The sequence below is a fragment of the Petaurus breviceps genome, unplaced genomic scaffold (genome assembly GCF_028583685.1).
Source record: "Petaurus breviceps papuanus isolate PSGF00001 unplaced genomic scaffold, PetGlider_PUasm1.0 90775, whole genome shotgun sequence".
Classification (NCBI taxonomy): domain Eukaryota; kingdom Metazoa; phylum Chordata; class Mammalia; order Diprotodontia; family Petauridae; genus Petaurus; species Petaurus breviceps.
In genome coordinates, this window is record NW_027187342.1 from 2,477,720 (window position 1) to 2,505,409 (window position 27,690).

General features: G+C 37.7%; 1 protein-coding gene across 2 annotated transcripts in view; it reads left to right on the forward strand.

Annotated features, from left to right (window-relative positions):
• Positions 1–27,690, forward strand: part of ANTXR1 (ANTXR cell adhesion molecule 1) — a 328,385-nt gene that overhangs the window by 93,272 nt on the left and 207,423 nt on the right. For both annotated transcript variants that reach the window (XM_069068888.1, XM_069068889.1), the window contains exon 9: positions 17,568–17,628. In XM_069068888.1, coding sequence (XP_068924989.1) covers positions 17,568–17,628 — 61 coding nt within the window. The remainder of the gene's footprint in view (positions 1–17,567; positions 17,629–27,690) is intronic.

Consider the following 27,690-nt stretch of genomic DNA (forward strand, 5'->3'; position numbering starts at 1 on the left):
TCCAAGCTCCAAGGTGCTTAAAAGTCAGTGCCTTTTATATGCAGAAGTGCATGAGCAAAATAACCCAATTACTGCTCCACAAACAATTCTACTTAAAGCATCTATGCTAGAATAAACATATTTGACTATGCTTGGATTCTTTATTGATGGAAAAGGTGTAATTGGAGTGTGATGTAATTGGAAGTCCACTTAACTTAGAGGCAGAAGACCTAGTTTTGAGTGCAGGATCTAACATTTATTAGGTAACCCTGGATAGACTGCCATCTCTGGACAATGATTTTTTAATCTGTAAAATGGGGCTAATATTTGTGCTAGCCACCTCACATGGTCTGTGAGGGAGAATGCTATAAAAATAGGACATTTTTAAAAATGGATAAACCAGCATCTATGGGTACAGGATACCTGGCAGTTTAAATCTCTTCCCGCACCCATTAACCATCCCACTTTAGTCTTTCTCCCACAGACCCAGGAAATGGCCGACTTGCCTACTCCCATTACTATCTCTTATCTAGTTCCCTACTGGATGAAGTACATATCACACTTGTTGTCCAGTGTGCTACTGGAGTTATATTGATGCTTTAAAAACATTTATAGAGGATAAGCTTATATCCCAACATTTTAATTCACCCACAAAAAGCAATTATATTATCCACCCATGAATAAGTTCATAGAATGTTACTTATAAAAGAATGATGAGAGCATAGTCAAAATATCACTGGACCAGAACCTCATAAAAAAATATACAAAGGTGCGGCCAGGTAGCACAGAGAGTAAGAGCACTGGCTCCAGTGTTGGGATGACCTGGAGATCAAATCCAGGGCTCAGACACTTAGCACCCACCCAGAAACACCTGGCCAGGTAACCTTGAGCAAGTTACTTAACCCCAATTGCTTAGGGGCAGCCAGGTGGCTCAGCTAGTAACAGCACCAGCTCCAGTGTCGGGATGACCTGGATCAAATCCGGGCTCAGATACTCAGCATCACACCCAGAAATAACTGGCCGTGTAACCTTGAGCAAGTTACTTAACCCCTGATTGCTTTAAAAAATAATAATAATAAAAAAATATACAAAGAATGAGATGGTAATGATAATACCACCCAACCAGCTTTCAATGATGTGGCATATTGTTGTTCAGTCTTTCAGTCATGTCCAGCTCTTTGTGTCCCCATTTGGGGTTTTTTTGGCAAAGATGCTAGAGTGATTTGCCATTTCCTTCTCCACTCATTTTCAGATGAGGAAACTGAGATAAACAGGGTTTAGTGACTTGCTCAGGGTCACACAGCTAGGAAATATCTGAGGTCAAATTTGAACTTTGGTCTTCCTGACTTCAGGTCTCTCACTCTATCCACTGTGCCACCTAGCTGCCCCATGATATGGCATTGCATATGATCAAGTAAGGAAATGTCACCTAAGATGTTATCTAGTGTATCAAGTCTATGTGTTCTGAGCCAATTATAGTAGCTGTGAAGACCTGATAGGAAATCTGCAACTTCAGTCAATTAGGTGATGCCACTGATTGGGTTAACACACAGCAGCTAGTGTGACATGTCTGCTAAAAAGAATTCAAGAAATGGATGGGACAGCATAGGATTACAGGCTGGCCCTACTTGGAGCAAGTGATGCCCCTTCTTGTTTTCATACCACAAGAAGTCAAGATAGGTCAGGACAAAATCAGAAACACAGATACACTGCCATCTAGAAATGCTTTGGGGCAGATGGTGCTTATCACTAAGTCAGAGAGACCACCATTGTGTGTGAAATGAACTGAAGCTATGAATGCCTTTATGCTCTGCCTGTACTGTTTCATAACAAAATTGGAAACAGATCTTCCTAGTTATAGGCAAGGATCTGGTACTCCTTTTTTTTTTCAACAAATATCCTCAACTTCAAGTTATATAACAACATATTACAGCTTAATAAAGGGAAATCACAAGAATTACCTACACTTTCCTAAATGCAGATTCAGTGAAAAGGAGAAGGATTGATACAACATCAAATCCGCAAATCCCTTTTGGAGTTTGATGGTACAAATCCAACTAATAGACCTAGCATACCAAAAAGGAGCAATAAAAAAAGCTGGTAGATAGCCATTATGGACAAACATCCTTTTTGTCAGACAGTGTGAAAACATTCCAGAACCTACACACGATAGTAAAAGCTTTGCCTTGCCAAGCCTCAGCTTTGGATTACTCTCACCATCCACTATTTTTGTTCCTATTCACATGCTGCTGAACAAAACTGGAGAGAATCACAAAACTATGCTGACTGGACCCATTATAAATGTATGTTACATAATCTCAAGTGGGCCCTCACTGCAGCAAAGTAATCCTTTTACACCTCCTTTATTTAACCACTATCACACTTACTACTGTGGCTTTTCCAAATCTTTTAATCTCTCTTCAAACCTGCAATGATATCCTCTGTACCTGCCCTCTGAGAGAAATGATTATTTCTCTCTTGTATTGATAACTAAGTGTTGAATTAGGACCAAGGTTTTTCCCCTTTTCTACTCCCTCATCCAGAAATCAACCAGTGTGTGAAATCCCTCTCAAAGACTTAGCCATCCAGAATCTAACCAAAGACAGTAAAAGAAATTCTAAGTTAAGGGTAATGGGTGCATTCCTGCCTCATTATGTTTACTCAGACAGGTCTGGAGAAATGTTGATTTTCTCTTTTGTCAGACAGGTGATATAAAAATAGATAAATTTCTTTGACCAAAATGTGGGTGATCCAAGTCATGCCCCCAAGACCCTCATTGTAATGTAGCCCAGACTCTCATCATAATATTCATTTTATCATTAATTGTTAGCCAATCAAGGTTGATTGCCACCCTCAGGAACACCTGTTCTTCTAAGGGCATAAAAACTGTGCACCCCACCACTAGGAGGGGTCTGTGGTCTAAGAGAGATGGCTAAATAGCCATCTTTCTATTAATAAACATTCTGGTATCCCTAATAAAATGATTAAATCACCCAGAAACTGTCTCTTGAACTTTTTAGACACCATCTCTTAGCTATAGACATTTTCTTATTCACTGAAAAAATTAAGGCCATTTGCTCCCTCTTCTCATGTCACTCATTTGCCTTCCCCTACTTTCTTCTCCTTCACCCCAGTCTCACATGAAGAGATGACTGAAGCTTTTAACCAGTTTAGCAAACCCCTTTACCTGCCCCCTTGATATCATTCCTTCTCATCTATACCTCCAAATTGCCCCTCTATTTATTATCCTCACTCTCACTAATTATACTTCAGTATCTCCCTGTCTACTGGCTGCTTCCATGTTGCCTACAAAAATACCCATGACTCTCTTATCCTTAAAAAACAAACAATGAATTGATCCAATGATCCCCATTACCTATCAACTCTCCTTGCTTTCCTGACACCATTTCCTGCCTTCTCACTCTCCTCTGATCTCTCCTCAGTCTGGATTCCAACCTAATCTTTCAACTGAAACCACTCTCTCCAAAGTTATGGGTGAATTTTTAGTTGCCAAATTGAATGGCCTCTTCTCAGTCCTTATCCATACTTATCTTCCTCAATAGCCTTTTACACTCTCACCCTCTCCTTAATACTCTCTCACTCTAGGTTTTTATGGTACTGCTTTCTTCTGTTTCTCCTCCTATGTAACTGTCAGCTCCTCCTCAGTCTATTTTGCTGGATCTTCCTCCATAAGGCTCTATCCTGGGCCCTTATCTCTCCTTCCCACATAATGTTTCTCTTGGGGATTTCATCAGCCCCCATAGATTTAATTATCATCACTATTCAAATGATTCCTAGATTAATTTATTCATTCCTAACCTCTCTCCAGACTTTCAGTTTAGCATTTTAATTGTTTTTGGACATCTCAGCATGTGTGTCCCATAGGAATCTCAATTCAACATGTCCAAAACAGAACTAATTATCTTTCCTCCTATTTCAACTTCCCTGTTACTATCAAGGACATCTCCATCTACTCAGTCACCCAGTCTTAGAACCAAAGTTTCATCCTTGACTTCTCACTCAGTGCACGAATTCAATCTGTTGGCCATGTCTATTGATTTGTGCTATCATGGCATCTCTTGCACATAGTCCGTTCTCTGTACTCTGTTAGCCACCACTCTGGTTCAAGTCCTCACACCTAGACTATTGCAATAGTGCTTTGGCTGGTTTCCTTGCCTCATGTCTATCCTCACTTGAGTCTATCCTCCACTCTGACGCCAAAGTGATCTTCTTAAAGCACAAGTCTGACCATAACACTTTCCTATTCAATAAATTCCAATGATTTCCTATTGCCTTCAGGATCAAATATAAAATCTTCTCTCTGGTTTTTAAATGCTTTTACAAACTCACTTCTTCCTCCATTTCCAGTCTTCACATTAGCCTGCTCTCCACATGCACTACAATCCAACAATACTGTTCTTTCTGCTCCATATTCATGAAATTCCATATCCCTACTCTGCCTTTTCATTGTCCCCAGTGCCTGGAATGTTTTCCCTTCTTACTTCCACATTCTAGCTTCATGATTCAGATGAAATCTTAAAAAGGGGCCTTTCCTGCTCCCTTCCAAGACATCTATCTCTTCCCCACCCCATCTTTGTCCTTTTCCTTTGAGATTACCTTCCATTTACATTTGCCTCCCTTCCTTCATAAAATCTGAGCTCCTTAAGAACAGGGACCAACCTTTGTCTGTCTTTGCATTGCCAGAGCTTTGTATAGTGCCTGGATTATTGTAAGCACTTAATAAATGCTTGTAAAATGATTGGCTGATTATTGCCAAGGTACAAATAATAAGAAGAGAAATAGAGTTATATAATAATACCTCTAAGGAAATAGACATTTGAAGATTATCCCAATATATCCATGCATTAGAAAACTCAAACTACATATCACCCAGTTAATGTTAACAACAAGGTAATATATGGAATAGAATCTGTAAAGGAAAAACATATCAGAAATTTTTGAAACCCTTAGACAGCAAATTAAAAGTGAAATCCAAAAGCTTAAAGTGATACAAGGAATCAAAGCAAAGCAAAGAGCAAAATAAATTATCTAATATGCATAAAATATGCTATAGAGCTTTGAAAAGTAAAGAAATTCATAAAAGGACCCTCAAAGAAGTCATATGTGAATAATTTCTGATCAGCTAAATAGTAAAAAGAAGTCTGACACAATGAAAAATGCAAGTTATATCAAATGTCAAACAAAATCTTGTATGCTATTAACATAATGGACAAGACAGTTATGTCAAGGGAGGTGACGAAACTTCTAGTTTCTCTATAAAACTAGTAAATAGTTGGTCTGGATAAGATCCATTATTATGAACATCTCAGAAGTATATGAATTATTAGCAAAGCATTTTACCAGCTTCTTCTCTGAGTCAAGCTTGATCCCATCTTTCTTAATAGAAAACATTACATATTTATTACCCAAAGATAAGAATACCAATGACTTCTCCAAATATAGGCCAATTAAGTGTTTATGTTATACAAAGCTTTGCCAACTTGTTTTGATAAAAAAAAAAAGTCTTTAAACATTTAGAACAAAAGATTGTGCTGAAAAAAAATCTCATAGTTGTAAACAGCAACTCATCATCAGTTTGGTGCTTATTAAACAGGCCATCTAAAAGCACCATAACATTTATATTGCCCTTTTCAATTATCACTGTCTTTAACTCAAGTTCTCACTCATTGCTTAGTCTTGTACTGTAGCTAAGCAAAAGAGATGCAGAGTGAAAACACTAGAGTATTTGATTTCCACATGGAAAAACTGTTCTTTATTGAGGCAATAAGTCAAGAACAATTTATATAAAATGTGGCATCTTCCAAAGGGACAGTTTAAGCTCACTATGATTTTGCCTAGCCTTCATCCCTCATGAATGGAACTAAGTTATGACTTTGAAGTCAAATAGGGAGCCTAAACTATCATTTAATCAGTGAATGTATATGGATGACAGCAAGTTTACCTGATTCTACTGGAAAATAAATCAAATAGCTTCTTCATCTTGTGGAAACTTTTGCTGATGCAAAAATTTCATTTGGACTCAATATGCATCAAATTCTTACTGCATATTAAGAACAGAGACAGAAGGCTTTGAGCTTGAATCTGAGTGTGAAATTGAATTAAAGGATGAAAACAATACTTAGAAATAACTTGGTCTCCTTGAGGTGGAATACACTAAACTTTAATCTATCATAGAAAAGTCCTTATCTATAAGGTTATATGTGTGAGGATACTGATGGCATACTGAAGTAAAATCTTAACAGGAAGAACCCATTTACAGCAATTAATGGCTATGCAATAACAGTCTTAATATTTACTTTTGGTATAGTAAATGTTTTAAAATACTTAGGCTGGTTAGTGCCTTTTGGATGTACCTTAGTTCTAGCTCCACAATAAAAAAAAATCTTGGGGTGGCTAGGTGGAGCAGTGAATAGAGCACCAGCCCTGGAGTCAGGAGGACCTGAGTTCAAATCGGTCCTCAGACACTTAACACTTACTAGCCGTGTGACCTTGGGCAAGTCATTGCCCATTGCCCTGCATTCCCCCCTCAAAAAAAAATCTCTCTTTTACCATGCTAATAGACTAGAACCAGTAATGGATGGCTGATGATGCTCAAAATTCTACATGATAATTGAATCAATGACATATGATCATAAAAACTGGGCTCACTGACCAGTCAGTCCCCCCAATTTTACTTATAATTGGAGGTGGGTATTTTACCTCTTTTATTTTATAAACTGATGATCTTGGATTTTCCTCTTTCTTTTTTACTTTTTACCTTCTTTCCTTCCCTCTCACCCCCTTCTTCCAAGTTAGCCCTCATAGTGAGACAGTAGGTATAAAACGATGACTCTTTTGCCCAACCAGGGCTCAACTAAGTTTTATTTACATCACAAGAGAAACTTCAGATTGGCTTCTATGTCCCTCCAGCTTCAGATGGAAAGCCAAGGCCAAGTTTTTGACCAGGTTGACTGAAGTACCACTATCAGCTGAACAAACAACACCATATTCCCACTTGGCTTATGGTATGAGGTGATGCTTACTTTCCTAAGTATAACGCTCAATATTAAGAACAAAGAAGCCTCAGAAATGTATCTTGCCAGTTTAATCATTGCATAGCTTATAGTAACCTCTTGTGGTTAGTCCATTCAATCCTAGGCCCTACATTCCTCAATTCTTTGTCCACAGATGCACAGATTGACACACCATGAACTGGAGGAAAATGGTTAATATAAGAATACACATAAAAAAATTCCCTTGGGGACTATTCCCAGTTATACAGACCCTCTGAGAGATACACAGAACTCACACAGATGAATAGGTAGGAAAAAGACTTATTGATTGCATTTAATTTCCCTAGATCCACATCTGTCAAGGATGTTCTAAGCTACCAAGCATACAAATAATAATTATAGTCACTCCTCTTAGATGAACCAACACAGACCAGCCCAGATTGATTAGTATCAGTGAATATGTGTTTCTTTTTTTTGCTAGGAAGTTTTCCTTGACTCATACTCAATCTACACATGGGAAACAAAGTGAAGGAAAATGAGAATAAGTGAATTTTATAAAGATAGGGGTGGCCAGGTGGTTCAGCGAGTAAGAGCACTGGCCCCAGTGCCGGGATGACCTGGGGATCGAATCCCAGCTCAGATATTTAGCACCACACCCAGAAATAACTGGCCATGTAACCTTGAGCAAGTTACTTAACCCCAATTGCTTTAAAAAAAAAAAAAAAAGAGGCAATGAGTTTCTTCCTCCATTTTCCAAGAACAGTTTCCCCAGTTGCTTGGCCAATCTTATGCAAACTGCCCCTGTTTATGTACTATTGGTCTCTCCCACTCTTGAAGTTGCCATCTGGATGTGAAGCAAAAATACCCAGAAGTCAGCAAAGCTAGTGATTCATATAAGAAAGAAAATACTTTGGTCTGTTGTGTATTAGAACTATTTTTTATTTATGGAGACCCATGATAACTTGGTGCTGAGGCTGAATTCCATCTCTCCTCTGTCCTTGAAAAGATGAAAGAAATGGACTTTCCCAGCCAAAGGCAGTCCTTAACTAATTTATGAAGTCTTAGAGTTAAGATTAGTTCTTTGTAATCTCACATGAGTCAGTGCCCTCATGGTGCCTTTTAGCTGTCTATCCAGCTCTGCCCTACTGCTCTGTCTCTAGGACCCCCAGCCTTCCCTTTTCTGTCGCATTAAAGCCTGTGCTGTGCTCTCTTAGTATTTTATGCTGAAGCAATTGCTGGATGTGTTGCTTGCTATTGATAGGAGATTTCTAGAAAATATATTATCTTAATTGGAAGGGACGATCCCCAATGATGTGGAAAGTTAGGGACAGGAAGCCCCCTCAAATCCTTATACTATGTAATTGTCAAAGACAAAAAAATATAACGGAAAGAGTGTTGAACCCAGGGTCTATGATCCAGTTTTGACTTTGACATTGACTCAGTATGTGACTATGGATTAATTTTTTTCACCATTATGAGCCTCAGTTTCCTCAACTGTAAAAGGAGAATAGCCATACAAAGTGCTACCTCCCTCATAGGGTTGTTGTTAAGAAAGTGCTTTGTAAACATTAAATGACTTAAAGAAATGAGAACTATTACTATTATTATTACATAAAATAAAAGAATTATTTGCCCTGATCCCAGATTTTCCACCTACTTTAAGTTCATTTGTGACTTGAGGGATTAAAAGTCTAGACTAGATAACCTGAAATTTGCCTAGAGCACCTTGGATTTTTCCATTCAAAGGAGAGATATGTGCTATAGTAATGTTTTCATTTGTACCTTACTTAGGCACAAGTAGCATGTATATAGTAGAAATAGCCCTGGATCTGGAGTGAGAGGGTCAGTTTTCAGATATTGACTTTGTTACTTACAACATCTGTGAAAATGTCTCTGGGTTTCACAGTCAGTCAATAAACATTAGTTAAGTATCTACTATGTGTCATACACTGTGCTAAGTGCTACAGATATAAATATTTTTTTAAAAAGACTGTCTCTGCCCTCAAGAAATGTATAATCTAATGGGAGAAGACAACACAGGAAAGGAAACTGAAAAGCAGGGCATGTGGGGCAAGGCACTAGGAAAGGTAACCAAGGCAAGACCGTAGTGGAAAAATCAGAAAAATCTCACAGTAGTACAGCAAGGTGAGAAATGAGCAGATATTCTCACCTGGGATCCCTCATTAAAGAGAGGTTTAGAGTTCATCTTAACTCCATCCTTCAATCAGAGGGACATAAGGTGGAGTTCCAGTGTTGATGAGATCTTATAAGACAGTGTTTTCCTGGGATATGGTAGTCTGAGAAGTCCCAAAGTAGTGCAATCAGGTAAGAAAGTTTTGACTAGATAACCTTTAAGGTTCTATCTAGATCTAAATTCTCATCAGGGATCTTTCCATCTTTGGCTTTTCTTAGAGCACTGTGTCTAAGCTTCTCCTTTGATCCTATCATATTCTACTCTGTCATCCATATTTGAAAGACAGCAGTGGTATAGACACTTAACTTGATTCTTAACCCCGGTTCTGGCACACTTAGCACTATAATAATCTTTCTGAGTCCCTTTTTTCTGTTCAATAAAGATTTAAAAGCAACTGCAATATCTACATTACCTACCTCACAGGGTTTGAGGGAAAAGTACTTTGTAAATGTTAAGGCTTTTCAAAATGTGAGTTATTAAGATGTCTTACCCCCTTATTGGAGCCTAAGTACCTTGAGGGCAGGGACTATGTCTTAATTTTGATCTTTGTATTTTTCATCTTTCATCATCTGGTAGGATGGCTTCACACAGAGGGTGTTTAATAAATATCAGACTGAGGAGACAATTATTCCACAGTTATACTAATAATAACAAGTAGTTGTAGTAGTAGTCATGATATTATTAGTAATAATAATGATAGCTAGAATTTACTTATTTGGCTTCCATATCACATCACACTACTGATTTATATTGACTTTGTAGTTCATTAAAATCCTTTGGTCTTTTTCACATGAACCATTGTTTGCCCAAGTATAAGATGGAGGAGACGTTTGGACAATAGTTCTTGTGGAAAAGACCAAGGGATTTTTGTGAACTACAAGCTCTGTGTAAGTCAATAATGTGGTAGAATATGACAGCCAAAAATATTTATGTGATCTTAGGCCATATTGATTTTATCATAATGTTTGGATGAGGAGAGATGATGATTTTGTTATATTCCGTCTTGGACAAATCATATCTGGAATTATCTTCAGTTTGAACTATCATATGTTATGAAAGATGTTACTGAATTATATAGAGTGTCCAGAAGAGAGCTGACAAGTGAAAAAAAAACTCACAACTTTGACCTTGTAGAAACCTATTATAGGAAATGGAGATGTTTAGTCTGGAGAGGAAACATATATTCAACTATTTTAAGCACAATCAAACTGTAGGCCACTGGCTATATCAGAGAGATTCCTGCTTAAGTTGGACTATATGACTCTTCATCTCTGAGATTCTAGGAATTTTGCAAAGTTCCTTTTCATTTACTATTTCACCTCACAATAATCCTAGTATTAAGCCTTTTTAATAGATAAGTAAATTGAAGTACCATGAATTTAAATACTTTTCCTAAGTCTTTTGACTCCCAGTCCACTGGCCTTTCTATTAAAGTTTCTACTTTCTATTACAGTTACTTGCACCTTGACTGATGACAGGCACGTCCAGTGTTCAGTGACATGAATGTCCTTTCTTCTTTTGGGTCTGTTTGGGCTCTTTGTTACTTTCATAGAACACTTACTTCCTCTCACCCCTCTGAACAACTCCATTCCTTTTCAAATTCTTCTTCTGCACTCTCAGCCTTAATCTCTGCTCTTTATCTTCCTTCAGTCATTCATTTATCCTTGATTTGCTATCCACTCTTTACTGTACTGCTACCCTCCCCACAGCTCAGGCAGAACCATTATGGCACAGTTCAGACTTTTAAGGAGCTGGGTGCTCCCCACAAATCCCACAGTTACTATTTTCTCTCCACCTTTTGATATCAGGTATTTCAAATCAATGGAGGTTATAGTCCTAGCCAAGTCCTACTCAGACCCCTCACAGATAAATTTTTACTGTATTTTATTGTAATGTTTTTCTTCCAGCTGTTTTAGTTTAAGATTGGAAAGGCAGGCTTTCTGCTGGATTGGATCACAGTGCTTGGCTGACAGTTTTTGGACCTTCATACACTTTTCATATTTATCAGCAAATGCAGACACTTTCTGAGAGCATAATCCAGCCTGTGTTTATTCCCACAAACCCTGTTACTGTCTTTGTGGTCAAATATTCATTACAGTACAAATTCCATAGTAAGGTGTTTATAGTTTGGACCAAAGAAGTGAGTTTGAGGTCAGTAAATTGCATGGGTGAGAATTTAATTTAGGTTTTTTTTTCATTGTGTTTTGTTTTATTTCAGCTTTTTAAAAAGTGTATGTTGTTTGGGTATTTAAATATTTATTGTGGAGGTGAAATAAATACCAGGGGATTTCAAGCACCTGGGGAGTTCCCATTCACATTCTTTGGGATATTCTCAAAACACTGCTATTTGTTAAAATCTTCCACTAACATAAGCTCTGTTATATTTGAAAGGAAACATGTAATTGCTTTCCATCATCAATTAATTATTTTCTAAGGTCTCTTCCAGTTCTAAGTCCTATAATTCTGTAAGGTTCAAAAAGAACCTTACTAAAACCTCACCATTTTAGACTAATTAGAGAGAAATCTAAGTTGAATTGCTGGAGTGTCCAAATTTCGGAGCAGCTTCCACATCAGTAAGACTGCAATCATGATAGAACAGGGACTGGATTCTAGAGCTTTGACAGCAGAGACCTGCTGACTGCTTTTGACTGCTCCCTAATTGTTTTCTCTATGTTGTCTCTATGTCTGATCCCTTGGCTTCAGTTCCTTGGGAATGTTTCTAGGATTTTTCTTGTGAGAAAGCTTTGTACTCAATCTTTCCAATCTCAATTCCTACTTTCCTTTTCTTCTAAATATTATGCTTTATTTTTTTAATTTTTAATTTTATTTTTATTTTCAGTTCCAAATTTTCTCCTTCCCCATCCATTGAGAGAGCAAGAAATACAATATTTATTAAACATATGAAGTCATGCAAAACATATTTCTGCATTTAGTCATGTCCTGAAGGGAAAAAACGAAAGAGAAAAAAATATGCTTTGATCTGTACTCCGAGCTCATCAGTTCTCTCTCTGGATGTGGCTAGCATTTTTCCTCATGAGTCCTTTGGAACTATGGTGGATCATCATATTGATGAATTACTAAGTCCTTCACAGTTGCTGCTGTTACTATACACATTCCTCTCTTGACACTGTTCACTTCATTTTGCATCAGTTCATATAAGTCTTCCCAGGTTTTTCTGAAGCCAGCCCCTTCATCATTTCTTATAGCACAACAGTGTTCCATCACATTCATATACCACAACTTGTTCAGCTATTCCTCAGTTGGTGGGCATCCCCTCAGTTTCCAATTCTTTGCCTCCATAAAAAGAACTGCCCTAAATGTTTTCGTACATATGAGTCCTTTCACTACTTTCCCCCAGAACTGATGATGACATTATAGAATTTTGAAATTATAGAATACCTGCTAATTAAATCTATGTCTAAAAAGGAATCCTCTCTACAAAATCTATGAAAAGTGGCCATCCAGACTCCACTTGAAGAGGAATTTAATACTTTATTAGACAACCTATTCCATTTGCAGAAAGCTCTAATTGTTAGAAAGCATTTTGACACATCAAATCTAAGCATATCTCTGCAACTTCCTCCTGATCCTTCTAGTTCTAGCCTCTGAAACTGAGCAAAACAAGTATAATACTTGTACGTGGTAGTCCTTCGCATACTTGAGAACAGTTATCTATTTTACATCTAGTGAGAATCCTCCAGCCTGATATAAACTATCAGTGTCCTCCTATCGTCCAGGGCAGCAAAGTCTTTGCCTTGTACCTACTCCTTGATGGGCAGACTCCAATGGAAAGCATGAGATTTCCCCCCAAGGCAATGCAGTGCAGAATACTTTCTAATTGGAATCATCATCATCATAAGAACATAAATTTTGAACTGGAAAGGATATTAAAGATCCTATAGCTCAATCTTTCTCATTTTACAAATGAGGAAACTGAGGACCAGAGAGATTCTATAATTTGCCCAAGGCCACAAAGATAAGCAGCAAAAAAGAGATTCAAACTCAAGTCTTCTGACTCCAAATCTAGTTTTCCTTCCACCATACTACCTTGCCTGACCCTGGGCAAGTCACTTGACCCTGCTTGCCTCAGTTTCCTCATCTGTAAAAATGAGCTGGAGAAGGAAATGGCAAACCTCTCCAATATCTTTGCCAAGAAAATCCCAAATGGGGTCATAAAGAGTCAGACGTGACTGAAAATCACTTGGAAATACTTTGCCTTTTACTCTAAGCCCAGCTAGTCCCTAGCAGAGGAATGAAGCTAGGTTTGTCTACAGTCAGAATACAGTTCCCAGCTTCTAACCACTTGGTTCTGATCACTGAAAAGGCTTTTTTAATAACTGGAGGAGCTACTCAGTTTCTTATCAAATTGTGCCACAAATTCCACTCTCACAAATTCTCTAATCACTAACAAAGTCAGAGTTAGTCTAATGAGTTCTCACTTAGCAGCATCATTCAATAGGTACTGCCATTGATGATGGAAGAGCCTTCTACTGGAGGACTTTGGGAATTTAGTCCCTAAGATCTGACAGACCATTGAAAACTCTGGCCAGGTGGAAGCTATCAATATGTGGTTTCAGGTCTTTAGGATTTGAGTTCTACCATCAGAAACTCCAAAGAGTAAGTCAAGGCTTAATTTAGAATGAGACCAGAGAGCCAATTAGTCAAGGACCTTACAGACTCACTTAACAATAAATTTTTGCAGGGAAATGTTCTATATTCCTTAAATTCTGATTAGGCAAATTGAATGTTAGTTCTAAACTTACCCTACTGGGGCACAGTTTAATAATTTCACACTCCCTGACCTTCACAAAACTTCCATGTATAAAATGGAAAACTGGATGAAACCAGGCAGTATACCTCTTGATTTCTTCACAAACAATACCAATGTAGCTAAGATTTTTTAAAAAGCAGGAAAACAGGGGAAATTTTTTACAGGAAGTTTCTCTGATAAAGGCCTCATTTCTCAAATATATAGAGAACTGAGTCAAATTTATAAAAATAGGAGTCATTTCCCAATTTATAAATGGTCAAAGGCTACAAACAGGCAGTTTTCAGCAGAAGAAATCAAAGCTATCTATAGTCATGTGAAAAAAAAATCCCTAAATAAGGATTGAGGTCCCCCACTAGTATAGTTTTACTGTCTTTTTCTTCCTGTAACTCATTTAACTTTTCATTTAGGAATATGGATGCTATGCCATTTAGTATATCTTTGTTTAGTACTGATAAGTATTTCATTGTCTGGTAACAAAATGTAGCTTTCCCGCTTATTTCTTTTAATTAGTTCTATTTTTGCTTTTGCTTTGTTGGAGGATCATAATTGTAACCCCTGCTTCTTTTTTTTTAAAAACCTAAACTGAAACATAACAAATTATGTTCCAGCCCTTTTCTTCCATAATCCATATATGATTATGGTGGAATACTATTTTGTTACAAGAAATGCAAAGCAGGATGGTTTCAGAAAAACCTGGGAAGACTTATGTGAACTGTTACAAACTAAAGTGAGTAGAACCATTGCACAGTATGATGTGTATGATGAGCAGCATCCTTACAACACATCCTTACAACAACCCCATTTTAGAGGTGAGGAAACTGAAGGAGACAGACATTAAGTGAGTTGCCCAGGGTGATACAGCTAGCTAATAAGTATCTGAGGCAGAATCTGAACTCAGGTCTTCCTGACTCCAAGTTTAACACTGAGCTGTCTAGCTGTCTAATTTATCATCAACCTTTTCCAGTTGTTCAAATGTATTTATTTTTCTAGGTTTCTTTTTCTCACTTTTTCTGTGTTTTAAAGATTCTATCTGGCTCTTGTATTTTCATCAGGAACACTTGAAAGTCTTCTGTTCTTTTAAAGATTCATTTTTCCCCCTGTAAGATCATATTATGTTTTGTAAGATGTTATTCATGGTTGCAAACCTTTTTTTTCTCTTTTGCCTTTTGGTATATCATATTAAAATATTTCCTTTCCTTTATTGTAAATGCAGAATAGTTTTGAGCAATTCTAACTATAGTTCCTTGGGGTTTTCTTAGCCTATGTAATTTCTTTACCGTATTTGGAATGTTCTTCTTTTTAAATCATGTCTCCAACCTTCATTTATGGATGGGGCTTTGTACCAGGGCCACACTCTGCCCTTGCTCATACTTCTGGATGGGGTGATATAGCAGCAAGCACCCTAGCATACCCAGGATGGCTACTAGCACTGATCTGTTTTTCTAAAGGAAAACAACTCAAATCAAACATATATCATTTACCTAGTTCAGGGGGAAAAGTCAGCACCCTGAACTTCAGAGAAAATACAAACAGAAGTTACAAGCAGACAAAAAATACAGACAGAGAGAACAATACAATTCAATAGACAAGGCTTCTAGCTATCTGACAATCACATACACACAGTTAGTTACTAGAGAGAAAAGCACCAACATCTGGGTTTTCTAAGCCAGCGGGCTCAACAGCTGCTCAGAATCTCACCCTGGCCTAATCATACAACTCTTCCCAAAGTGAGCCCCAAAGCAAAACCTCACCCTAGAGGTATATATAGCCTTCTCCAGGGTCAGAGGACATCACAACCTTCATGATCCACTGCCTAATTACAAAGTAACAAAAGGTGGGCCTTCCTGAAAAACAAGCCTCCCCTAAGCAAGCTTCTCTTCTTGGGCTCCAAGTGAGACCCATGAAGAACAGGAAAGATCTTCAGATTCCCTTACCATTACAGGTGGTCAGACCTAGGACCTGACCCTGCTGCAGTCTTCATTACATCTGGTGACTATGGCCAATGCCCTGCTGATGTTCTGTATAAGGTGACTGGGTCCTGGTCTCCCTTTCTTTCTTCTTCAGTCCTGTCCTAGAATAGGGACCAGGCTGAGAATTAGGGCTAGGTCCCACCTTCTTCCTTGGTTGTTGGCTTCTAATTTTGTGTACGAAAAAAAGCACTGAACCTGGAGTCAACAGACCTATGTTCAAATCCTATCTTTCATGCTTGTTACCTATGTTACCTTGGTCAAATAACCTTAATTCCCTGGGCCTCAGTGTCCTCATTTGTAAAATGAGGGAGGTTAGATTACATGGTCTGTGAGGTCTCTTTCAGCTCTATATCTATGATCCTGGTGGCCTTGCATGCATACTGGTCTCTGCCTTTCAATCTTTCTCTTTTTTGTACAGTTATCCATTGAAAGTTACCTTTGTCTCTTGGTGTGTCTCTGCAGAAGGAAATAGCAAATCACTCCAGTATCTTCACTGAGAAAACCCCAAATGGGGGTCACAGAGTCAGACATGGTGAAAATGACTGAACAACCACAAACTCTAATGGGCAAGATTATACTAGCTTTCAGAGCTCCCAAAGGGTCTCATGGCCCATGTTACCTGATCACCTCTGTCCTATGTCTGTCTCCTGGTGCCCATCAAGAGGTACCTTTTTTTCCTATTGTGTCCTGACCAGAAATCAGAGATTACATTGACCTCAGGCTTCTGGAAGGGCTCTCGTGGTGAACATCTCCCAGGTACCTTTGTGCTATCTCCATTTCTTACAGGGAGATGTTTTTTCCCTTCTATTGTTCTTCCAGGTTGGGACTTGAGAACCCCCTTTCTTTAGGTTCTGTTTGCAGGCCTCCCTAGCTTCAACGTCCCTTGGTATAACCTCTGAATGGAATGCCTACAGGCTTCTGTGTCTCTTCTTATATAATTCTGACCTGGATAGAGGTGCTTCTCTATTTTTCATTTGGTTTGATTGAATCATTGCTTCATCTGATGCTTGTTTTCATTTTTACTGGGCTTTTTTTATCCTGGGGTTGTTTTTTTTTTTTTCGTCAAGGCAAACAACTTGGCTGAAACTTTATCAATTTTGCTGGAAGTCATACTACAAAGATCATCATTGCCTTCATTTCATAGATGAATAAACTGGTGCTCAGAAAGGTTCAGTGACTTGCTAAGAGTCACAAAGTCATTTCAGGTTTCTTCACTCCAAGTCTAGGTTGGTTTCCATTCTATCCTACTACATCTTAGGACTCACACCCTCTATGATCTAGACCTTGACTTCCTTAACCCTGAGTGATTTCCCTCTCCTTGGAACTCCTACTGTTCTAGTTCCCTCTCCCAACTCTTTGTCATTCAGAAAATGCTGAATGTCTGTTAAGGCCAAAGACTGAGCACCTAGCGTGCTATATTCACACAGTAAATACCTAAGCCCTCAAAAAAGAATCGTTGATTTTGATGATGATGTTGACTAATATCTGAAATACTCCCTACTTGAATTCCTGTTAGTTCAGTCCTTTTTAATGTCTACTTACAGTTTCTTTTTTGGTAAATGAAAATTATATTTGGCTCAACTTGTCTTAATACTATCCACTGACTTCTCAGAGACATTTAATTCCATTTCTTTCCCTAGATTTTGAAGAAGTCATGCATTGAAATTTTAGCAGCTGAGCCTTCCAGTATATGTGCAGGAGGTAAGTTGAAAACAAACTGTCATCTGGCCTTATACAATTCCCAATAGCCTTAATTCCAACAAGTTAAACTTTGGTGGATGAGTGTTAAAATGGCATAATATATTTGATTATTGAACAAAAAGAAGGCTATAATGTTCTTAAGATTATTCATAGAATTTAAATCTAGAAAGGACTTTAGCTTCATCTAGTCCAGCAGAAGACTCAGAGGAATGGATTTGCCTGAGAGGTCACACAGGTAGAAAGCAACAGAACTAAGATGTGAACTCAGACCTTTTAACTCTAAATCCAATGTTCTTTGTACCCCTAGCAAAGTGACTGCTATTATCACTGTTGATTTTTCCCTAGGACTTGGTGCTCAGCTGTTTTTGGTCTTGTCTGATTCTTCATAACTCCATTTGTGATTTTCTTAGCAAAGATATTGGAGTGGTTTGTCATTTCCTTCTCTAACTCACTTTACAGATGAGGAAACTGAGGCAAGCAGGGTTAAGTCACTTGTACAGAATCACACAGCTAATAAGTGTCTGAGGCTGGATTTGAACTCAGGACACTTCAGCCTGGTACTCTATCCACTGCACCATCAAGCTATTCCCTAAGACCCATAATGACTATTAAGTACCCATGTGTGTTCCTGCATACATGTGAACAGACACAAATACAGTCACAACCAACATGAAAAGACCCACCCAAAGGCTTTCCTGGATAGGATGTTAAATTTGATAACTACATTTAGTTAGACTTGAGTGTAATTTTTAGATCCATTGGCCGTGATAGGTTTAAATCGTTATTTTAGAAAGTTGTTAATATTCAGACTAAGAATTGTGCCACGTGAATCTTGCTGATATTTTTTTAGGAACTGGAGTTGAGAAGGAACTCCAAAGAATATGATTCCCATATGACAAGAGAGCTATCAGAAACTGACAAACGTGTCAAAGCATCACTAGGGATCAAATTAAACTAGGAGGAAGGTGTAGCAAAGAGGTTGACCATAGATCCTTTGTCAGTTGAGGCCCCTTCATAAATTATAGAGTGTCAATCTTTAAGTGGTTTGTTTGCAATTCGTAAGGTTGTAGGACTTTGTGTGTCCTCATTTGCATGGAAGGATCAGAAAACAATTGAGCTGCCCATTTAGCATAGAGCAGGTCCAGTGAGCCTGATACAGTAAGGTGCTTCCTCAAGACATTGTATCCCCTTAGGACCAATGACGGAACATCAAAGAGGACATCGGTGGCCCTGTAGCATTGTAGGTGTGAGTTGCCCACCTATGTCTGTTTCTCCTTCATGGGATTCTAGGATGTGATCTCTGTCCTTGCTCACTCTTCTCACTGATGGTGTGTGTGTTCATGGAAAAGAGTGTCCTAAATTTATCAGGAAGGAGGAATGTTTTATTGTAAATCTTCTTACTATGCTATTCTAGGAAGTCCCTTTGTTTCAAGTCAATTGTCTCTTTTAGATGACTACTGAAAAATAAATAAATCATCGGGGGTTCATGAGCTATCATTTTGAGAATGCAGACTCAGCACCTGAAACCTAGGGTAGACACATCCATGGGATGGGTCCTACAAGTGGGAGTAAGGGAAGGGAAGCAGACAAGGCCTGGAATGATGGGAATGCTATATTAAAGGGAACACTTAAAGTAATAGATCCCAGCTTTTCCTAGGATTTTAGCACAGGGATGTGCATACAATAGGTACTGAATGAATACTGTCGAAAAAATGACAAATTCATAGCATCACAGATTTAGACCTGGAACAGACCTTGGGAGCCTTTTAGTCCAACTCCCTCATCTTACAGGGAAGAAACTAACGCTCAGAGACAGGTGAAGTGACTTGCTCAAGTCTTCAGTAAATATGTGAATGAAATTCAAAGTCTTCCATAAAACCTACTATGCATTCTCTAATATTAATAATCAATAAACATTTATTAAGTGCCTACTACATGCCAGACACTGTGCTAAGCCCTGGAGATACAAAAGAGGCAAAGATAGCTAGCTTCTGCCCACAAAGAGCTCACAACCTAATGAAGATGCAATTTACTTTCCCATATTATACACTGAATCTTAGTTGAGATTTCCTCAGTCAATATTTTTTATTTGCTTTATTCAATCTACCATTCCCAACTCCTCATAAATCAATAGCAGTGGATACTATGTATATAATTATGTTCACATAGTCCAATTAAGGTACCATTACATATTTATCACTACAAATTCAGTCTTGTAAAAAAATTTAAATTTATTTATTTTTAATTTATGGAATAACACAAGCATTTCCATAACATATATATTGTATATAAATAAATAAATATAAATGTTATATGTAATATAAGTATAATATGTAAATAAAAACAAATAAGTATTACAAATATAAGAAAAAATGATTGTACATAAAACTGCAAATCTGTTACATACAACTTACTATTCATTTTAAATATATAATAAAGTTATCGTGCACATTTCTTTCCTTTTCTTTTTTTTAAATCCACTTTGGTTCCTCTAAGTTTGAGCCATAAGGATTTTGGTTTCTCTGTTTTGTTTTTGTTTTTTTATTGACCAGCATTGTTTTACTATGTTTGCGGTGAAGTAGAGAGGCAACATGGTAGTGTGCTTAGAGTTGGCCTCAGAGTCAGAAGGACCTGGGTTCAAGTTCTGCATCCTATATATACTGTCAGTGTTACCCTCTCCAGGTCACTTAACCTCGGAAGACCCTAGGTAACTCTTGAAGACTCTAAAGGTGGTGATGACCTACTCTGGTAAAAGGAGTTTCCTTAGTTGAAAGTTTTCCATACTGATGAAATCCCAGGTTCAATCCTAATACTTAAAAGCAGTAAACTGATGAAAATTCTAGCTAAATCAGATTCCCTTCTTAGAATGATACCCAAAAACTAGCAAGAAAATTCCCCAAGATTTCTGTCATTTTTGAAAAATTAAAAATAGGAAGAACACTGATAGATTTTCAGATCTGAGTTAGGAACACCATCATCCCTTCTTGACTTCCCCACCTCAAAGGAAACAAAAATAAAGTCAAATGCCATTATTTGATTTATCAATAGAAAACATACTTAGATGGACCTGGGAGTTCATCATGAGTGTTTTTTCCACCCTTGCACACCCACAACCTTTCTCATTTGATGTCATTTTGTCCATGTCTTTCCATAAATCAGCCAGGAAATAATTTATGGCGAAGTGGAGTTATCAGGAAGACCAAGGTTTAAATCTCACTTCACGTACTCACATGATCCTGGGCAAGTGACTTGAGTGTGCTGTGCCTTAGTTTCCTCATTTGTAAGATGAAGGGGTTGGACTCAAGGGCCATGCAGTCTATTACTAAACTGTGATGGGAGTGTTTGCCATGATTCAATATCCTTTAATAACCCAGGATTACTTCACCATGGTGATGAGCATCAGAAGACTTGAGTGGAAGAATAAAAAGAACACATACAGATTATGAATAAAGCAATAAATGCTTTAGACAGTCAAAGCTATTTTCAAAATGAATCCTTTCTAATTTGAACACATTTTGACCTGTCTTATGGATGAGATGGAGGAAATTCCTTTGGTTTTTTCATCTTAATTTGGGGAAATAATTTTTCAAACAATGGGATGGACATCAATGGAGACAGATGCAGTACAGTCTCCTTATTAAACAATGAAAGACATACTATTCAGTGATTATTTATTCCAAAAAAATATGCTAAGTACCAGAAGACTAAAGGTCACTCCCAGAAGTATAAATAAGCAAATCATAGCTCATTAAAGTTCAGCCCTCAGGAACAAATATCGTAACTACAGTATGGATCCGTTGTATGATTTTATGCTATGGTGAATTCTGGTTAACATAGATTTGCCAAATATACTTGGCCAGTTTAACAGTTTTCAAAGAATTAGAATATAATACTATTGTGGGAAGTTAATCAGGAAAGTTCTTGCAATTAATTTGATGCACTTGCAGAGTGGAAATTCTTTGGGACTTAATTGAGAGAATACTTTTGGAATAACATATGTAAATGCTTTGCAAGACTTAAAGTACTTTATAAATGCTAAGGATGATGATGGTGATATATCTTTAGAGGTTAGCATATCCCACAACACTTAGTTTGACAAATCTAGAGATATCTGATTGGGATCAGTGTCTAAGGCAACTCTTTGCATCTCCTAGAGGATGGGTTTTGCTGATAGGGATTGTCTTGGAGATGAATATGTTGGCTTTAAGTCTTGGAAGAATGGATTCTGTTTGGAGTTTCTTCTCACTGGCCTATAAAAGGAGTTTTAATTAAGGAAGTAGGGATTTTTTTTCACCTTTTTTCTGACTTTCTTCTGGAATGGTCCCAAAGAATAAAGTGTGTGTGTGTGTGACAGACAGACAGACAGATAATGGGGTAAGAGAAGTGGTTCTTCCTCCACTACCCCCATGGTAAATTATATCTGCTTACCTGTGTCCCAGGCCATGTGGGCAAACACATGTATCTCACCATGTAGCTCTTCTCAAAGGCAGCTGTCAATTTTTACTGATGGGGTAGGGAATATGGTTGAAAGACCTCCCTCTCCAACATACTCACACACATGCACACTTATACACACACACATACACACACACACACACACTTCTCAAAAAGAAAAGCAGAAGGGAAAAAGTAAAAAATACCCCCCAAGTCCTAGCAATTACATCTTAATATTGGAGCTTCAGGCATGTGGCAGATAGGTAAGGTGGATATTTTGAGACAGGATGCCTTCTGTGAACTTCTTAACTCACACAATGTAGGCAGTTGCTGACTTTATGTACCTTCCTGTAAAGCTAGCCCTAATGACAGCTGCTGTTGCCTATTTAAGCACACCTTTACCACTGTCCATTGTCATATTATCTTGCTTCCTTACATTGCAAACTTTTGAGTTCCTAATTCAACAACTTTCAGATTCCTCTTTGGTAGCTAATAGAACCTAGTCATTGTTAATTCAAGCTCTTATTCTACTTCCAGCATTGCCTTACAGAGAAAGGCCATTTTATCTACTTTCCAGGAAATTTCTTCCTTTTCCTGGTGCATCATTTCCTCTTGGCCCCAGCTAACAAGGCCCAGACTTTAATAGTTCATAGCATACTAGGTAAGTGTTCAGAAAGAGTGCCAAACTATGCAAGAAAATGAATGAAATCAAGACTGAAACCTACCATCTGCTTTCTATTTGAGAACTTGGTTCTTCAGATAGAAAAGCAAGCTATAATTAGCTTTTCACGTGTTCTTTTTAACAATAGTGCTGTTAGTCACTTGTTGAGTTTCCTGTTCTTTGTCATAAGTCTGAGTGACTAGTACAAATAGAAAATTGATTCTTTCTCTACCCAATGAGAACTTATCGATACACAAATCATAGATATTCAGTCGTCTCCTAATCATGAGAGGCCGATTTTTATTTTCACTGTTCTTCATGGTTCTCGTGTCTGGCAGCTGATCTGAATTAATTATTTTCTTCTTTTCACCTCCCTTTCACCCATTTTAAAATGCTTTTATTTGTGCCAGTTATCTGAAGGTGGAGAGGAGGAGGTAATAATAAGGCTTGGAAGAATAAATCCAATATCCAGGATGGAAAAATTCTGGGAGATTGAATGTCAGGTAGCAAGGGAAGTCATTATTGTGCAATGTAGAACATGTTGAATCTGAAGTTAAAAGATACATATTAAAATATCAATTCTCCTACTTGCTATTTGTGTAAATCTAGACAAGTCACTTTCCATCACTGGACTTCATTTTTCTCATCTGTACAGTGATAGGGTTGTGATAGATAATTCCTGAAATCAGTTACAATTCCTGCACCTACCTGAGATTTTATGATAATTTATAGTCAATAAATTAACATTTATTAAGCACCTCCTGAATGGCAGGAACTATGCAATGCATCCTATATTGCCAATTTGTCAGTATCCCATGTTTTATTAGCATCTGATTTGACCAAGTCCAGATCAATATTGACACTCATAATTTTACATGTGAAATACTTTCCCTGGGCTACCCTAATGTATGGAAAACGAAGTCCTCAGCACAATGGCTCCCCATACTTGCTTTGATAATTCGGGAATCTGGGATTTCATTGTGTGTTTCCTCTCTTGATGCAGATCCCTTCACTGCTTAGTAGACAATTTAATGACCTGGTTTGGCCAAAAATTATCACTTCGTGGTCTTTTCTGTGGTGATCAGCCTTTCCTTACTAAGCTGGACTGGTCCATGTGTGAAAGATAACACAGTTCACTCCTAGGCTGTATTCAAAGCCTTTCTAGCTTAGAAGGATCTACTAGGGATTGAAATTCATTTGTCTAAGGCTTCAGGGCCTAACTTCATACCCTGATGAAGCATCCAAATTGAATATCAGTGGAGGATATTTTAATGGATAAACTTATTTTTAAATCTCCCTTGTTAAAAGCAAATTATTATAAAGGGAACTTTTTAACAAGACCATCCTGTATAGTACACTCAATTTATTTTTTAATAACATATGTAGGCTGCTAGGTATGTAGTAGATAGCACATTGGACTTGGAGTCATAAAGGATTTGAGTACAAATCTGCTCCCAAACACTACCTTGTAACCCTAGGTAAGTCATTTAATGTTTGCCTTCCTCAGTCTCCTTATCTGTAAAATCTGGATAATAATAGCACCCCTCTCCCAGGGTTATTGTAGGGATTTAATGAAATAATATTTGTAAAGTACTTTGCAAACTTTAGAACACTATATGAATGCTACTTATGATGATGATGAAGATGAAGTATTATTACACTTCCAAGAGGAGAGAGGGTAAGATTACTTTGTTACACCACTCTTAGAATCTTACATTTACTATATAAAAGACATCTCCACTCCTTATCAAGATCACTCATTAACTCATTCACCATTTATTGAATGCTTATTGTTCATTTTAAACTGCAGTAGGTGCAAGAGACATAAATCTATTTCTTGTGTAAAAATAAAGAATAGAAACACATCTAAGGCATGGACCCTCCCTTCCAGAAGGTTAAAGTCTGGGTGAAACCAAGGCAGTGACAAGGAGGAGGATGGCAATTCTTGTGATCTGGAAATTTCGACCTGAGATCAGAGGGTGTGAGGTTCATTTCTGAGCGAGTAAATTAAATTCCTTCCTTACTCACCTCCACAAAGCCTGTGAGAGCAACGAGCCAGTTCTTCTTTAATGGTTGAGGGGCTACTGTATCTATTTCAACCTGAAGGAAGCTCTTTAGTAGAACCATTCTCGACCATGTTTAACATTTTAATCAATGGTTTAGGATTATACATTGTAGCTAGAAGTGACTTGGGACAAAAACAAAATGATTCTCAAATTAGCAAATTGACATGAATCTGGGAAGTGGGGGGGGGGCAGGTAGGTATCTAATAAAGTGAGTATTAGAATCAAAATTTAAATAATCTCTAGATACTAGCATGACAGTCTGTAATAAACAGAAAGTCTTATCATTTGGGTTTTGAAATTCCAATATATAGATATAAAAGAGAGGGAGTTCAACAATATTTTTTGTAGAAAAGGCTTTACGGTTTCACCATGAATCTACGGTGTGAGCAGCATCCTCTCTTCCCCTGGGGGGAAAAACAGCTAATGTTTCTCACTTACTAGCTATGTGACCCTGGGCAAGTCACTTCACCCTATTTGCCTCAGTTTCTTCATTTGTTAGATGAGCTGGAGAAGGAAATGGCAAATCACTCCAGTATCTTTGCCAAGAAAACCTCAAATTGGGTCATTAAGATTTTAGATACAATGAAAAATGACTGAACAAAAATGTTTTCTTAGGATTAATGGAAGCATATTATCCAGAATAAGGATGGTGAGATAGTCCTATTATACACTGCCTTGGTCAGATAAAACCTGGGGTAACCATATCTGATATTTAGAAAGCACTTTAAAGTTTGCAAAATGTATCCCATAAATGAACCTCATGGCAATCCTTTATTTTAATTATGATAGCAATCGGTATCCCCATTTTACAAATGAGGAAACTGAGGCTTACATGAGTTAATTGACCTCCCCAGTCACACAATCACCACCTGAGTCAGGGTATGATCATCCTGACTCCTGGTCTATTGTGCTACGGTATCAAATTGTAGGTAGGACATATAGACAAACTGGAATTATATCCAGATGAAAGTGACCAAGATAATCTCTTACACTGAAATCATGCTATTCATTGAAATAACTAGAAATGTTTATAATAATGAAGAAAAGACTTGGTAGGAGAGGGTGAAATGATAGCTCTTTTCAAGTGTTTAAAAAATTTTCATATGTGTTCTATTGACCACAGAACAAAGAAGTAGGACCAATGAGAAGTAGCCAAAACAGGAAGGTTTCAGTACAAGAGAAACCTTTGTAACAAAGTTTATATTTTTGTCGGTCTCAGTCTGTGATTTCCAGGGGCAGTGGGGTTTTCTATGAGGACACTCCTTTCATCAACGAGAATTAGTAACTCTCCTAGACTTAATTATTTTAGACAGTTGCCTGGGGAACCCAGAGATCCAGTGACTTTTCCAGGATTACTTGGACAGTATATATTAGAGGCAGAATTGGAACCCAGATCCTCCTGACTCCAAGGCCAACTTTCCATCTCCTATGTTAATGGTGTCAAACAAATAGACTTGGATGCCAACAGACAGTACATTGACTTTGAAAACCACAAATTGACATTATCTACATTGTATTATATTTTTGTTCATTTCTTTTAGCATTTCCCAGCTACATTTTAGTCTAGTTTAGCTCTAGTTCAGGATTGCAGGCATATGACATAAGGGCTGCAAATGTAACACCTCTGCTCTACCCCATCCTAGCTCTCCTTAAAGGTCCACAAAGAGAGGCAAGAATTATAGAGGTTTAAGAATGGAATATCCCGTCCCACTATGGTGAGTTAAGTCAGTTAGCGTTTATTCAGTGCCTGCTATGTCCCAGGCATTGTACAGAGTGCAGGGGACGTAAGGAAAGGCAAAACCCAATCTCTGCTCTCAAGGAGTTCATTGTCAAATAGGGGAAACAACAGGCAAACAATTATGTAATATGTGTATAATACTATATGTGTATACACACACACACACACATATATATATGATCATATCTGATAAACTGTCATCCTACTCTGTATGAAGACCTTTTACAAAGCCTTTCCCAGCCCCCTTTAATCTTAGAGCCTTCCTCTGAGACTAGTCCCAATTTATCATATACACATTATTAGGTCTTACAGATTAGGATGATAGTTTATCACATATAGTTATTTAGTTTATCAGAGATCCTATAAAGAGGATTCCTACTCCAGACAATGCTTAGGTTAGATGATCTCAGTGGTTGGTACTTCTTTCCAGTTTTCAGATATTTCAATTAGCCAAAAAATCAATCAATAAATATTTATTAAGTGCCTGCTATGTGCAAGGCATTGTGTTAAACACTTGGGACACAAAAAGAGGCAAAAGACAATCCCTGCGCTCAAGGAATTTACAATCGAATATTTGAACCCAACATTCTCATTCTTGTACTCTCTCTCTCTCTCTCTCTCTCTCTCTCTCTCTCTCTCTCCCTCCCTCCCTCCCTCTCTCTCTTTCTCTCTCTCTCTCCCTCTCTCTGTCTCTCTCTCTCTGTCTCTGTCTCTCCTCCCCTCCCCCCATTCTTTACTTGCTGCATTAGATATAAATACCAAATAGGACTCTCTTCCTATGTATATTTGAAAAAATAACTCTGCACCCTTATCAATGTTCAGGTGGTAGATCTGTCATTTTGCTGGTTAAAAAGAACTCCCAAATGAGGAAAGTCCATCTACCAATACAAGTCAACACCTTCTCTGTAAGTTATATATAGTCTTAGTTAGAGAGATGCCTGGAGTTCTGGAAAGGTGAGTGACTTGCCCAGGGAGATATAGCCAATATATATTAGAGGAAGAATTTGAATCCAGCTCTTGGCTTTAAGGTCAGTTTTCTATCAGCTGATACCAAATAAATTTGGCTCCTTTGCCCTATTTTTACTTGTCTGTTTATCACTCAATTTTAGTATTAATATAAGTTCCTGAAATATGATCACCATGCCAAAACAGATGTTTATATT